The sequence below is a fragment of the Alligator mississippiensis genome, chromosome 3, assembly GCF_030867095.1.
Source record: "Alligator mississippiensis isolate rAllMis1 chromosome 3, rAllMis1, whole genome shotgun sequence".
NCBI classification, from domain to species: domain Eukaryota; kingdom Metazoa; phylum Chordata; order Crocodylia; family Alligatoridae; genus Alligator; species Alligator mississippiensis.
In genome coordinates this window covers 123,496,290-123,512,457 of record NC_081826.1, presented here as the reverse complement: position 1 = coordinate 123,512,457, position 16,168 = coordinate 123,496,290, and the positions used below count along the sequence as shown (strand labels likewise).

General features: G+C 42.7%; 1 protein-coding gene across 3 annotated transcripts in view; it reads left to right on the top strand.

The window, feature by feature from the left end:
- F13A1 (coagulation factor XIII A chain) overlaps positions 1-16,168 on the top strand; it is a 101,579-nt gene that overhangs the window by 45,946 nt on the left and 39,465 nt on the right. For all 3 annotated transcript variants that reach the window (XM_059724366.1, XM_006267941.4, XM_019490525.2), the window contains 3 exons: positions 4,359-4,477; positions 8,070-8,177; positions 12,228-12,402. In XM_059724366.1, the coding sequence (XP_059580349.1) occupies positions 4,359-4,477; positions 8,070-8,177; positions 12,228-12,402 (402 nt within the window). The remainder of the gene's footprint in view (positions 1-4,358; positions 4,478-8,069; positions 8,178-12,227; positions 12,403-16,168) is intronic.

Genomic DNA, 16,168 nt, shown 5'->3' with positions numbered 1-16,168 from the left:
TCAGGGAAGAGCTGTGCAAAAAAATCTCTTCAGGTTTGCAAATCTAGCAAAACTTTTCTGTCAGTTTCCTTAAAAGCAAAAATTATGAAGATAATTACATTGATGTTGATGCTAAATAATGAGAATTATGATAGCACAACCACAGCATGTTATGAATGAAATCCTTCTGTACTCCAAAGCCACCTTTGAGATTAGTGCCAAATGGGAAACCCCTCAGACTGGTGGAGGAAGATACTAATCAAGTTACTTAAAGATGGAGTTCTGTTTTATATTTTACTTAATGACCTTTGGTATTAAAAAGTAAGAGTGAGCTGGTGAAATTTGCTTATGACACACAAGTGAGAGGGATTATCAATACGAAAGAAGACGGGAGTATCATAAAGGAAGAGGTGGATGGCCTCAAGGGATGGAGTAATAAAGCAGGACAAGATTAAACATTACATCATGCAAGGTCCTGCTACTTGGAATTGTTAGCATGAGCTTCTGTTATAAACTGGGAGTTTGTCAGGTGGAAATTAACAGAAGATGAGATGAAGTGTCTGACTGGTTTAGGCAATCAAAGGGTGGCAATGTGGACATGAGATACTTTCTGCAATCGCAGTAGTCTATCTCATATTTCCAGGAAAGATATTTTTAGAAGTGTTAGTGCCATTGTACAAGGCAGAGCTGAGATCTCATCTGAAATACTATGTACAATTGTGATCACTTATGTTCAAGAAAAATAAATTCAAACTGGAACAGGTGCAGAAAAGGAACCCTCACCATGGCCTAGTATTTACCTAGATCCTCTGGTGGCATTCGCAGCCTGTGGAGAGCTCTATGCTGTCACAGCTATTCTGCCATCAGTACCCACCCTTGGTAGCTTAAATCTATCTCAGGAATGTGCACATTAGCTGCAGCCATAACAGTGATGATATTAGAGAGATGCAGAGGTCTCATGACACGGAGGGAAAATAAATCAAGAGGAAAATCTCTGAAGGACAATGTTGCCTGAAGAACACATGATTAGAAATTGGCCATGAATACATTCAGGCTGGAAATTAATAGAAGATTTCTAAGCATCAGACAAGTGAGGGTCTAAAAAAGCCTTCCAACAAGAATCATGAGGCAAAAGACCAAATTAGTCTTAAGGTGTGGGTTGATAGGTTATGGATAGAATTATGTGACATGATTACCTGGAATAGTAGGGTTTTGGATTCAGTGTTTCTGGAGGCCCTATCTAGTCCTATGCTACTATTTTCCCAAGTGCAACAAAGGTTTCCTAAATTAAAATACTTCCTTTTGTTTACTTCCATATAAAAGTCTAAATGAGCCATTTTTACCCCAAGTCAAATATATATTTTTAACACTGTATGCCAAGGTGAAGTCCTCACCCAGCTGAAGTCAATGAGAATTTTGCTATGGATTTCTCTTCTCTTCACTTCACTTCTCTTCTCTTCTGAATGTGCGCACATGTCTGTATATATAATAGGTGTGCGTGCGTGCGTATAATGTGTGTATGCATGTAGATGCATGTGTATATGTGTATATATATGTGTATGTATGTATATGTGTGTATATATAATATGTATGTATGTATATATATATGTATGTGTATAATATGTATGTATCTATAATATGTATATGTGTGTGTGCATGTAGGGGTGTGTGTGTATATATATATGTGTGTGTGTGTGTGCATATAGATATAAACATGTATATGTGTGTATGCATGTAGATGCGTGTGTATATGTATGTAGGCATGTGTAGATGTGTGTACGTAGGGGGATGTGTGTATATATAATGTGCATGTATGTCGTGTGTAAGGGTGTGTGTATATAATGTATGTGTATGTAGGGGTGTTTATGTAGGGGTGTGTGTGTGTAGATGTGTGTGTATAATGTGTATGTATATGTAGGTAGGTGTGTGTATATATAATGTGTGTGTGTATGTATGTGGGTGTTTTTGTATATATATATAATATATAATACTATATTTTATTATGTGTGTGTCTGCGTGTAGGTGTGTGTGTATATATAATATGTGTATGTATGCAGGTGTTTTTGTATATATATGATATGTGTGTGTAGGCATTTGTGTGTGTGTGTATAATGTGTGTGTAGGCATTTGTGTGTGTATATATACACACGTGTGTGTGTGCATGTAGGTATGTGTGTATAGTGTGTGTGTATATCTATATAATATGTATATATGTATATGTATGTAGGTGTGCGTGTGTGCATATGTATTTGTTTGTGTGTGTGTATACCATGTAAAAATGACCTCTGCCTCTCTCTCTTTCTCTCACACACACACACACACACACACACACACCAACCACCATTTCAATCCAAATTACCATTTTATAGATAAACTTGTTAAGACACAGATCCTATTTAAATAGGTCTAAAATAGTAAGCTTTTCAGAATCAGATGCATCATCTACCCCATTATTTTTGATGGTGCAAAAAACAGTTCTACCACAGTGGCGATACAAGGTAAATGCTAGGCCTGTGTGAAGCGGCTAGTATTGGATTTGGATTTGGCCGATTTTGGGGACAGTGATTTGAATCACTGTCCCAAATTTATTCGGCCAAATCTGATTTGGAGATTTAGGTGCAGCTGAATCAGCTGAATCTCCAAATCGGCCCCATCCCTCTGCCCGCTCTCAATGGCTGCCCCGCCTGCTTTCCCAGCTCTTTCAAAAAAAGCCCACACTCACCGGTTGCTGCCAGGCTCGGGGGGGGGGGAGTGATCCCCGCTGCCCCCCACTGCCCCACACCACATGGGGGGGCTCTGTCACAAGCCCCCTGACCCCCACCCACTCAATCAGTGCCCCCATGGGTGCCCCGCCCACCCCAGCTTCTGGCCCTTAAAACAAAAAAAAAGCAGCCCCCACTCACCTGCTCCTGCCAGGCAGGGGGGCAATCCCTGCTCCCCACCACTGCCCCATGCTGTGGGGGGGGAACTCTTCCATTAGCCCCCAAAAGTCTCAAGGCTGCTGCAGGATCTGGTGAATGTGGGACTTTTTTTTTTTTTTTTTTTTTGTTCTTAAAGAGCTGGGAGCTCTGGGGTGAGCAGGGCAGTCATGGGCAGGGTAGCGGGGTTGGGACAGTAGGCGAGGGTTGGGGGGCACTCAGGGAGCTGGGGGAGCAGGCAGGGGATGGGGCCTGGCAGGGGTCCCCCATGGTCCCCTCCCCACCCTCTTGCTCCCCCTCCCCCTACTTACCAGCATGGAGTCTGGATCCAGCTCCCTGCTGCAGCGAGTGGGGACTGCCCGAATCACCAAAACTCTCCGAATATTTTCCGACTCGATTCGGAGAACTTTGAACCAATTTGGGCCATTTAATTGGTCTCCTGATTCAATTCGGATTCAGAGATCCTCCAAATCAAATCAGCACCCGAAGATTTGCACAGCCCTAGTAAACGCGCACCTGCCTGGTATTATAATAAGAGCTTGTGATATTTCTGTTTCATATGATAGCTGTGGCTATGGTTTAACTACTTTGTGCGCTCCCATTACATGTTCCAGGATACTGTTTAGCCACCCAGTCATCCAATCATTTGCACATGGTGGGGGGGAGGTGTCAAATGTCATAATGCCTCTGAATTTAACTGAGCTATCACAGTTTTTAGCAGTGGGGGTCTACTGCATTCATTCCTGTAAGTCAGAGAGTAGTCACAGTGACTTCAATTAAGATTATTTTTGTTTCTAGCATGCAAACTATTGTTGTAATCTCTTTTTAATTAGTTTAGAAAAGATATCTTAAACATTTTTTAAAGTTTTTTTTTTTCAACAATTTCTTTTTTTCATTTTAAATGTCTTCTAATTTTATTGACTGGCTAATTATGGTAAGTGGGAAGCAAACATACAGTAACTTATTTACAGAAAAAGATCAAAACCCCTAAGTTAAGATGGTGCAAAACCTGAACTCCAAGTTCTTATGCACTACAGAGTTTTCTTTAATTCTCTTAACAGTGAATTGTTTTGCATTAACATTAACAGGGTTGAAATTGTTGCTCTTTGATCGGTTTTGCAGATGCAGAACTGTGTCATGGTGCTCCGACTTCTAAATTAGTGATGCACAACAATCATGAAATTCTTGATAAGACATGACATTTTAATCATGCTTTACGGATCCTGCTAAAAACAGTCAAGAGTTGTCAGCATTTTCCATATTGCAAGCTTTTAAAGCTGCACATGTTATTTCTGAATGTAGTTGCCATAGGTGATGATTATTTATATTGTCTTGGAGGAAATAACAGTACGCTTCTTGAATAAAGAACATTTTTGCTTAAGATGAATATGTTGCCTTGTAGTTCAAAAATCTACCCCAAATATAAACAGACTAATTGTTATTGTGTATACGCTGATGCAGAGGACTCTGTGTTTTTGGATGATGAAAAGGAAAGGGAAGAGTATGTCCTGAATGATGTTGGCGTGATTTTCTATGGAGACATCAATGATATAAAAACCAGAAGCTGGAATTATGGTCAGGTGAGTTATGTAAAAGTTTTCTGGCTAATCCATACTGTACTGCAATTCAGTTTAATCGCTGCCAGATTCTAGTTGAAATTGTAGTCTCTCAAGAGGGACATTACCAGTCCCTCTTTGACAAACACAAAAGCATTTGAAATTGCATAAAGTGGGCATATTCCTAATCCAGAAAAGTAATTTCATAATATCTAATATTTAAAGAGCTTATTTTAGGTGCATATTTCAGATGGTAAGAGGCTGCCCACTGAGAACAAAATATTATTAGCAGACATTTCCAAAATACACAAGAATTTTGTCTGCTTCATTATCGCTTCTACAAGATCAAGCCTAATTGGGCCAAATGAAGGTAAGAGTGTTTCAAATTTTATAATCCCTATGTGGAATGATCTGTATTTGTTTTACCTCCTTCCACCACTTAGTGAAAATAAACTTCTTCTCGTGTGTTATCTTGACACAAGTTTTGCACAGCGTTCCTAAAATTTCATCAAACTTAAGATTTATTTGATCATTTTGAAAAGATTTCTGGACTGTGGTATCTTCCTAACACAAACATTGATTTCTCTGTGAGAAGTGTGTGGGCTGACTTTCTGCCCAAGGATGTTTGGGATATTCCACATTCTGCCCCGTGCTTTAATTTTTTCCCCTCTTTTTTCTCTTTAGTAAAACCTGGAGGGTCTAATTTCCAGCCCCCACATCTCCCTACCCCCTTTTTAAAACTTTTTGCAGCCACCCTCCCTTTCCAAAATAAGTGAAATACAGGTGGGACCTGGCTGAAACAAGCAGAGAATTCTGATATGATCATTCACTTCCATGTTTGTGTGCCAACAGGACCTCTGTGCCTGTGCTTCCCCCAGTCATCTCTTCAATGAGCAGGTTTCTCCAAACAGCTCTGCCAAAGATTCTAAGCCATGAATAGAAACCTTATCTATTTGGATCCTAGTCTGTCTCAATCCTGCTTTTTTCTATCAGCCAAATTAATTGGTTTCTCTGATCACTTTAGCAGTGTTTTAGCAATGCAGAAGCAGCCTCCTGATTCCTAAATATTAGAGATGTTCATATCCAGTGTTTTCCTTCAGGTCCACCTAGATAGCAGTTTAATGTAGGGACTGAAAACCTGGTGTAGAGCTTGTTATAGTGTCTGAGAAGAACTGTCCTGGAAGAAGAAATCTAGGACTGGATTAAGCCACATGTTACCTGGGTTCATAGCTGCAGTGAATCACCACAACAGAACCAGGCAACCATATTTGTTAGTTCATCAGATTTTAACTTTTTGTAACTCTTCAGATTTTATCTGAGTTACACTCACGTTGTCAAACGGTGGATCTTTAAAGCCAAAATAAATCTCTAGGGCAGTTATTTCTACATGCCTCATTGTATATAATATGTATGCTCTTTTATACTCTGTGCATGTAACACAGAAATATGCATATATATGCCTAAGGAGTGGCAAACATACAGCTCACAGGCTGGAGGTGGGCTATCCACACCAGAGGGCTTCTTGTAGGCTTGACCACCCACCTCTGTAGGCTACGTTGGTCACCCACTTGTCACCATGGCTGCTGCAGTCCCTGCAGTAGTGGTGTTAATCCCTGCAGATGCTGGACCTGGTGTTTCTGGTGGGTTTTGGAAGTCAGGGAGTTAATACCGTGTCCCCACCCCACCTCCTCCTTTACCTGCCACCAACATCAGGGTTTTTAGCTGACCCTGGTGATTCAAATTGGTGGCAAGAGACAATTGGGAGGAGGGGACTGGGAGGTTGAGCAACATTGGCATTAACACCCTGGGTTGGGGAGCCACACTGAAACAGCAGCTCTAGCCTCTTTGTGGATCAACACTGCCGCTGTTGCTGCTTGCAAGTTAGCCAGCCCAGAGGGAGTCTTGTGGTCCAGATAAGCCCACAGGGCCAAATGAGTTTGACACCCCTGATTAAACTTATGACTACATATTTATGACAGCCAGACTAAGATCTCAGGCAGCAACATTAAAATAAACATCTTATAAATGGTAGATGACAAGGGTTTAGAGCAGAGTACACTTCTTATTGATCTAACTTGGGTCTTTGATACTGGTGATGACTTGATGTGAGGAAAACAGATGTCTGATGATGGTGAAAGTGACAAGTCATTGGATCTGGCCAGCAGCAGAGTAACTGGTGATAGATGGGACTGATGCCAGCAGATCTGAGCTAAGGGGTTTACATGGTCAATTGGGAGGCTCATGCTTTGAAGGGAGTGTCCCTAAAGAGCTACCCTTGACCCAGAATTATTTACAAGATATACCAGTGGTATTGATATCGCCTAGGCAAATGCTTCATTTTGTATGGAGGATAGGATGCTGGAAGGGGCTCCCCTGAGACATGTGCGCCCCCACTGAGAATTCAGTTTTGCACTGCAAGTCCCAAAGAAATCAAATTAATACAGTTATGGCTGCCAGAGCTGAGGAGTTAAATGATGATATATGGATGCTATTTTGGATGGTTTTGCATTAGAGTGCAACAATGTATCTTACCGTAGTTTGTCAGTGACATAATACAGACAAATTTTTCTGTATTTGACCTATTAGAAAACAAAACTCTCTAATAGCATAATCTGTCTTTAATAAATACTTGCAGCATGCATAAGCTATAGAGTATTCCTGTTACTGTCATGGAAAGCCAAGAAAGAGGGAGAAGACCATATTGTTTCAATCCCAGCCTATGATATAAATACACTTTTGATGTTTATGTTTTCAGTGAATATAGAAGATAATTTTATTAAGTCATTTTTCTCTGTCCCCTGTTCTTTCTCAGAGGACAGTGATCTTTGCTGCTGCTATGCAATTTCTCCTAAACGAATTGAACTACATCATGGGACAAGTTCTTTGATGATGGATTCTAGTCTATTTAGGCACCTCTGCCCTCTAATCCTTCCTGTGCTTGTTATTACTGGAACCCAGAAGTTTGAAGTTTTGACTTTCATTTTAAGAAGACTGCTTTAGGTCACTTGTCTTTTTTTCAGTCCTAAACTCAAAAGCCAGAGCTAATCAATATGATGTAGCTAATTGCCAGTTTATTCTAAATACATGTTCAAAATTACTGTTTTTTGAGGTATGATGACTTTGACCAAACTTTGGCCTCCCATCAGTTGCTCAGTTTTGAGCACTGCAATATGTATGTCAGAAAGGTCCTCTAATATTAATGAGTCTGGGCTCTGTAAAAGATAGTGAGGGCTTAGTGAATAGACTAAATTCTTGTATTTGTTATACCTTCATATTTTATATGAATATAAATATATAAATTTTCATAAATATGTATATAATTATTTATTTATTATTTAAATATGTATATTTATTTATTTATTTAATCTGATTAATTTTTTTTGTGCTTTAAAAAATGACTTTGTTGCTCTCCCCTTCAGGTGTCCAGACCAGGATGGACTGAAAGACTATTTTTTCTTGCACTTTTTATTAACTGTGGTAATTAATATTCAAGAAAAATTATATTACAAATGCCAAGTTAAACTTTATTTTGATCAGTGTTGAGGGGAAAGACAATAACTTCTTATTTGCTTTCCAGAATAAGAACTGAAGGAGCCTGTGTGTTTTTCTCTTCTAGTTTGAAGAGGGCCTTCTGGATGCTTGCCTGACCATTATGGACAGAGCACAACTGGATCTCTCTGGGCGGAGCAATCCAATCAAAATAAGTCGAGTTGCATCTGCAATGGTATGCAAGAAGCACCTGAAATGTATCAGAAGTGTCACTTCCTTTAAAATTGATCTTGAACGACCACTATGGAGCTCACTGATCTGGCCCATGGTGCTGCATTGTTAATGTTCTGTTGAAACCCATCTTGTTCCATCCATGCATATGTTGAATTCTAGAGTCTTCCATTATATCTCACTCCACAAACGCCCAGGTCTTAGTGTTGGCTTCTCATATTGTCTCACACTTTCAGACATTGGACAGCTTGGTATGGTGGGCATTCTAGCAGGTGAAGTAATTGATAAAGCCAGTCCTTCTCATGAGAGGCAAAACAAGATGTTGATTAGGGTGAGGAGATAGAGATGTTAGTTCTAGCTTTCTCATTGATGCGGAGAGGGATCCACAAAGACAGGCTAGGGGTGTGAGGCTAAATATTGCAGCATCTACCATTTGGGAGCTTAGCTGCCTAGTGGAATTCATAACTTACAAATTAGGCACATGGGTTTTTCACAAAATGCATGGGGAAGTTAGGCACCTAAAGATGGGATCCCCAAAGGCACTGTGCTGAGTTGGGAGATTCCTAAGATGGACATTAATCAAGGCTGAGGAGAAGGCTGGATCTTGGATTCCAGACCTCTCCGGGAATGAGATGCCAATGCCAAAACTTTATAGTTACATGCTTAAGCACTTTCTTTCAAAAACCAGGCAGGGGCTTAGTCTTCATAATGTCCAGGGGTGGAGGAGTGACCTTTCTTTCTATGTAATAGCTCATTAATTAGAGCACTTGCACAGGATGTGGGAGACTTGGATACTAGTCTCTCATCTGCCTGTTGGGATTTGAATGCATATCTTCTGTCTCCTAGAACAGTGGTTCTCAAACTGTTTTTTTTCATGGACCACTTGAAAATTGCTGAGGGTCTCGGCAGACCACTTAATAAACTTTTTTTGTTCTACAAATCAAAGCACACAATTCATATTTTAATACAGTTATTCTCAATTGTTCTGCAGCCTTTCTGTGGACCACCTGAATGGAGCTTGCAGGCCAGTGGTGGTCTGTAGACCAAAGTTTGAGAACCTCTGTCCTACAAGATTGCTTTAATCACCAGGCTCTGTGGTATTCTGAAATAGGAACATTTTCAGTTCCTTCAGTTAAAGCTACCATACTTTACACAGAACAGGTAAATATTAAATTAGGCAGAAAGCAAGGGAGAGTATACAAGAGTGAGCAAGAGATTTTCCTAGTGGTTAAGGCATTCTCTTTCTTTTTTAACCTAACAAATTTTTAACTATCCCATACAAAGTAGAATCTCTTCACCAAGAGATACTGATCGATAGATCTCTTCTGAGAGGTGAGAAATGTAGATTTAAATCTTCTTAGGCAGGGAAGCAAATTGAACATGCGTCTCCCACATCCCAGATGAGTTCTCTTAATCATTGGGTTCCTGGATGAAGGGAGGCAACCAGACTGTCCCTGGACACCAAGTTTTGTGTGGGGCCTGATACTGTAGGTATTCTCTGAGAACAGCTACTAGATCAGGATCTATAGGTGACACAAGCAGAGGCCTAGGCAATGAAGGGCTCAGTACAGTTGAGACTGAGGGGCTTTGAGTACATTAATGTGAAAACTTGGGAGCACCTTCAAAATTAGACAAGAGCTGAGCAGGAGTTTAAAGATCTAAATGCCGGACAGCCAAAAATGGCAGTTAGAAGAGTGGTGCTCAGATTCCTTGTAAATTGAAGCCACAATGTTTTTGCCCTCAGGAAAGCCACTTAACATAACTGCACCTCAAGTTCTTTGATCTTTAATTGACTGTAATGATAATTAATGTTATAAGTAGATAAGGACAGTTTCAAGGTGTTGGCAATTCTAGGCCTCTCCAAGGGTGAAGATCATAAAGCTTGACTTTGGCATCGTTCGGTAGATCAGAGGTTGTCTGTACAGGCGCACACGCTGTACCCTGTTAAGGTGTTGCTGTAGCCCTTCTTTAGAATCCTTCTGAGGGTCCCTTTTCATACAGAGCAACTCTTCACCTTCTCTTTGCCCTCCCCTTTCCCATCTCTATCTGTTTTCCCCCAGGCTCCATTTTAACAGTCACAGTATAGCCTTCTGAGGACTGGTTGTAGTACAGATTAAAGATTGAAATACTGTACCGTCCTTGAAATGCCTCTTTCCCTGGCACTTCTCCCACAATTGCTGGATGGGTGCAACTCTGAACCCTTTGGTTCTGTCACTGTATACTTATCTCTGTTCAATCCCAAAGTTCACAGAAGGTCAATTTTCTAATTATAAAACAGTAGTTAATCCAGCCAAAAGCTTTTAAATGAGAATTATAATTTATTTGGCAAGAGTATAGCAGCTCAGCATTAACATAATTAAAGGCTACATAGTGAATGAGGGGTTTTTTCCACAGTCTCAACTGATTTGGTTCAAATTGCTGGTAGGAAATGTATTGGTCATTAATGGCTATCAATTTAGTCATTTGTCAGCAAAACTCAGTAGTTTGTTTACACTTACCTGGAGGAAACTTAACACAGAAAATTTCTTTTTGTTTTCCATGAAAATGGATTCAACTTTAAAAATAACAGTGGGTGCGTGTACATGTCCAATTAATTTAAAGCAATAAATTCTGGAGCAGTTTGAACCGAAGTAAATTACATCTGGGCACAGCGTCTATGCGTGTGCCTCAAATAGCAGCAATATGAGCAAAGATGGAGCAGGCCTGGGCAGGCAGAGGGCATGGGGTGTCAGCCCTGGGCTCTGGGTGGCAGCATCAGGCAGTGGAGGGGCTGGCTGAGGCATGATGGTGCTGAAAGTGCAGAGCTGTGTGCGTAAGTGGCAGACAGGAGACTGGGCTTCTGCTGCCTGGGCTGACCAGGAGCAATTTGTGCTTGTGGTCAGTGTTTACATGTGTGTTTAATTGCAGTTAATTACACTGTCCTCAATGTTATTATCTTATGGTAGTGTAAATTAGTTACTGTGGCCTGCTAGTTTCACATGTGTAGATGGTGATGCTTAACTCCGCAGTTAATTAGTTTACTTTACAGTTAAGCACATGTGTTGATGTAGCCAGTGGCCAAATGTATCACACCAATGTAAGCCAAGAATAATTGCACTGAAATTGCTTTAACACAGGAAGTTAGAAGGGATTCAAGACCAACATTTCTCTGATTCACAATTGATGAATATTCATATCCCAGTGAGCACATTTATGAATAGTAAATGGCCAACATGTGTTTTTATTATTTGACTTCAACCCTATTTTTTTTTGAGAATATACAATTTACAGTTTGATGATTTCTCTCCTTTTTTGGAAGAGGACACATCTCCAGGAGCTTCTTTTGAAGGTGACCCCTACATGGAGTCTGAAACCAGAGCTAGAAAATAGAGTTACTAAACATGAATATTCCATGTTATTCTGTCCTTGCAAATGATTGGTTAGGAGATACACTCACACACGCACAAGCACACACATGCACACGCATGCACACATGTGCACACGCACGTGCACACACACGCATCAAAATTGCAGCTGGTCACTAAAATACCATGTGCCAGCGCTACTGTGCAGTAGCCCAGTTACTGCACATTGAGTAAACTTGATGCGCTGTCACAACAGCACATTAATGCACGTGTAGACATGCCCAGTTTGTCTATTTTCAACTTCTGCCACTGGATCTTGTTACACTTTTGGCAGATAGGCTAAAGAAACCTCTATTTTCAAACCTGACAGGTATAATATACCATGTTTTCTCATAGACAATGCCCACATCATTTTCCAAAAGGTAGCTGATGGAAATTTCAGCATGCATTAGATTCAGGAAATATGGTTAGACCAGTTTCTGCTCTTACAGGACAAAAGTGGAAGTAAACACTGCATTTGACTAGCAAAGAGCAGCACAATAAGCAGGTATTGCTCCCTAGCTACTGTTGTTCCATTACTTACTTCAAGGGAAGATATTTTTTTTCTTCATTCTGACTTTCAAAAGCAAAGTGCGTATATTATTCTGGGGCATCTTGTATGTGAGAAAATACCACAGATCTCCCAATATAGATTTTTTCCCCCCTTTTAGATCAATGCTAGAGATGACGAGGGTGTACTTGCTGGCTCTTGGGACAATATTTATGCATATGGTGTTCCACCATCAGCTTGGACTGGAAGTGTAGACATTATTCTGGAATATCATAGTTCTGCATCCCCAGTGCGATATGGTCAGTGCTGGGTCTTTGCTGGTGTCTTCAACACATGTAAGTAAAATAAATTACTGTATTTATTTGAATGCAAGACACCCCTAAATATTAGATGATTCCCCAATAATTAGATTTTATATATGGAAAATTTATAAATTTGGTATAAATTTCCAGGCATATAATCTCATTTTTGAAGGTTTGTCTTGAATTTGTCCCCCTCCCACAGCTACAGCAGGGAAAATAAATCTGGAGGATCAGGTAGCCCCCTTGCCTTCTCCCTGGCAACCTCTTCCCTCTGCAGCCTGTTCTCCCCCACCCCACCCTTACTATCAGACTGTTTTCCCTGAGCACATGGAAGTGTGGAACAAATTTGAGAACACCGACTTTGAAATAAACATGCCTTTAGTAATTTGTATACAGACAAATTACTGTAGGCACCCATAGATTTAGTTCATTCAGAATTCATGTTTTGCCTGTTTGGAAACTGCTGCAAGTTTTAGCACAGGTAGTCCATAAACACAGTTTTAAGCAGCAGCACTTTTGTACCTACCTATATAGCACAAATTGGATGCATCTACATAAGATGTTTTCTGTATAGCTGTCTAATTAGTTCTGCAGTAAAGTCTCAATATCTACACGGGCAGCCCTATTAGGTCACAGGAAACTAATGAACTCCACCACAAGTTAGTACTTTTAAATACAAGCACTATCCTGCGGCAGAGTTCTTTAGTACACAGCAATGCATGTGTAGATGCTGACAAGGCTGGCTGGGGCACAAGTATGCATCAGTGGGCAGGGGCTGCCTCTAGTGTTGGCTAGCCCACACTAGAGCACCCTCATGCCCTAGTGAGCCTCTCTGCAGTATGCTGAGCCAGGTTGGAGCAGCCCTGGGCTGGCAGGCTGACCCCCCAGGCTCCCTGCCAGCCAGGGCTGCTCCAACCTGGCTCAATGTGCTATGGTCTTGAGTGGCTGCAGTGAGAAGACCCTGGCAGCAGTTAGGGGGAGGAAGCTGTGGCCACCACCAGGTCTTGCTTTTTCCCGGGGCCCAGCAGAAGCTTCTGCCCAGCCACTGCAGCTGACACTGGGCAGCAGCTCCAGCCCCCACTTTGGGTAAAAGGGTAGCCTGGAGACAGTGCTGGTGGTGGCCCTGCTGAAGCTGCTGCCTGCCTGCCCCCACAACAGCTCCTCACCCACCCATGACCCCATCCTGCATAGAGGAGGTTTGGTGAGTGGTTGCGTGTGGAGGGAATGGGAGTGCTGACCCAGCCCACACCTGCTCCCCAAAACTCCCTATGTGGCCTGCAGGCTGAAATAATTGCCTGCCCCTGTGGGGAGGGAGAGCTCCTTGCCCCTATGTGGCTGGTGCTCTACCAGGGTGGGGAAGGAGGCAGTTTCAGTGGTCAAGGGGCAGCTCTCTGCATATGCTCCATGCTGAACCAAGGGCTTCTGGCTCTCCACATGCAATGTGGTGCTGTGCTGGGTGGGGGGTGTTGCCATCTCCCTGTGCACTGCCTCCTGCTGCTTCTGCACAGATAGCTTCTCAGAAACACGCTCTGCCATGGAGCAGGCTGGGGTCCCAGGGAGCTGTTTCTTCAGCATCCCTTCTAATCTGGCACCCAGGGTAGGTGCCTCTCTTGCCCTACCCTAGTTATGCTGTTGCTTCTCCCCTGATTATTCTGAACTGTATATTTTCCAGTGTGCGATTTGCCTGTATGTTGGGTTCATGTGCTCTCTCTGTATGGCTAAACTCACCACTGGCATCCTGAGTTTCAGCTCTTGACCAAGTGCATATCACTGCCAGGCAGAATGAAGAACAAAATGGCAGGTCTACCCTGCAAGTTTACCACACCTTGCTTCCCAAATTGAGAGTGATATAACAGCATTCATGAGGCTCTTCAGACAGGCTTATTATGGTAACACTGCCAAGAGACACAACCAATTAGCCTATATGCAATGCTACAGAAATGTGACTATGCTACTTCCCTTTTGAAAATGCGCTCACTGAACTAGCATAGTGGTTTTGAGCAAGCTGGTGGCAGGCACAGAAAGTTTATGATGCAGACATGCCCCAAAAGTTGACCATTAGGAAATGAAAATGCTGTGCTGTGGTGTACCTAGTATATGCTGCTTCCTGTGGTGGCAGCTAAAGGTATAAACAGCTGAACTACTTATTGTGAGGGATTTATTGTGCATCAGCGACTGTGTAAAAACTGGCCATGTGCCCACTCTTAACCCACAGCAGATAAAAGATAAGCCACAATAGCCTAGCCTTCTTTCATTGTATATGAATATGGCCAGTTACCATGGAATAGCTGATGTGTGGCAAAGCCCTGTCTCCTCTTAACTTCATAATTTCATAGTTTCATAGTTGGTAGGGTTGGAAGGGACCTGAGCAGATCATCAAGTCTGACCCCCTGCCACGGCAGGAAAGAACACTGGGGTCAAATGACCCTAGCTAGGTATTCATCTAGCCTCCTCTTAAAGACCCCCAGGGTAGGAGCCAGCACCACTTCTCTTGGAAGTTGGTTCCAGGTCCTAGCCGCCCTGACTGTGAAGTAGCGCCTCCTGATGTTTAGTCTGAATCTACCCTCTGCCAGCTTGTGACCATTATTTCTAGTCACTCCTGGTAGTGCTTGGGGGAACAGGGACTCCCCCAATGCCTGCTGGTCCCCTCTGACTAGTTTGTAAATGTCCACTAGATCCTCCCTCAGCTTTCTCTTGTGGAGGCTGAACAGGTTCAGGTCCCTCAGCCTCTCCTCATAGGGCCTGCCCTGCTGCCCCCGATCATGTGGGTGGCCTTCCTCTGGACCCTCTCCATGTTGTCCACATCCCTCCTGAAGTGCAGCGCCCAGAACTGGATGCAGTACCCTATCTGCGGCCTGACCAGTGCTGCGTAGAGGTGGAGGATCACCTCCTTGGACTTGCTTGAGATGCATCTGTGGATGCATGACAAGGTATGGTTGGCCTTCCTGACCGCTTCCTCACACTGTCGGCCCATGTTTATTTTGGCATCAATAATGATTCCAAGATCCTTTTCTGCCTCTGCATTGACAAGAAGGGAGTTCTCCAGCCTGTAGGTCTGCTGCTGGTTCTTCCTCCCCAGGTGCAGCACCTTGCACTTGTCAGTGTTGAAACCCATCCTGCTCTCATCTGCCCACCCCTGTAACCTGTCTAGGCCTGATTGCAGCCTATTCCTCCCTTCTAGCATGCCCACTTCTCCCCACATCTTAGTGTCGTCTGCAAATTTGAACAGGGTGCTTTTTACCCCCTCGTCCAAGTCACTGATGAAGATGTTGAACAGTGCGGGTCCGAGGACCGAGCTCTGGGGGACCCCACTGCCCACATCCCTCCAGCTCGAAAATGACCCATCCACCACCACTCTCTGGGTGTGGCCCTCCAGCCAACTAGTAACCCATTTGACTGTGTAGGTGTCGACACCACAGTCCCCTAGTTTTTTTAATGAAAATGGGGTGAGAGACGGTGTCGAAGGCCTCCCTAAAGTCCAGAAAAACTACGTCCACCATGACACCTGTGTCCAAGGATTTTGTGACCTGGTCATAGAAGGCCACCAGGTTGGTCTGACAGGACCTGCCTCTAATGAACCCATGTTGGTTGTCCCTAAGTATAATCTCCCCTGCTGGCCCTTCGTGGACATGCGCCAGGATAATTCTCTCAAAAAGCTTACCCAGGATCCAGGTAAGACTAACAGGCCTATAGTTTCCTTCCTCCCTTTTTTGAAAATGGGAACCACATTGGCCCTTTTCCAATCCTCTGGCACCGTGCCAGAGCACCAGGAGTGCTCATAAAGCCGTGCCAGGGGTCC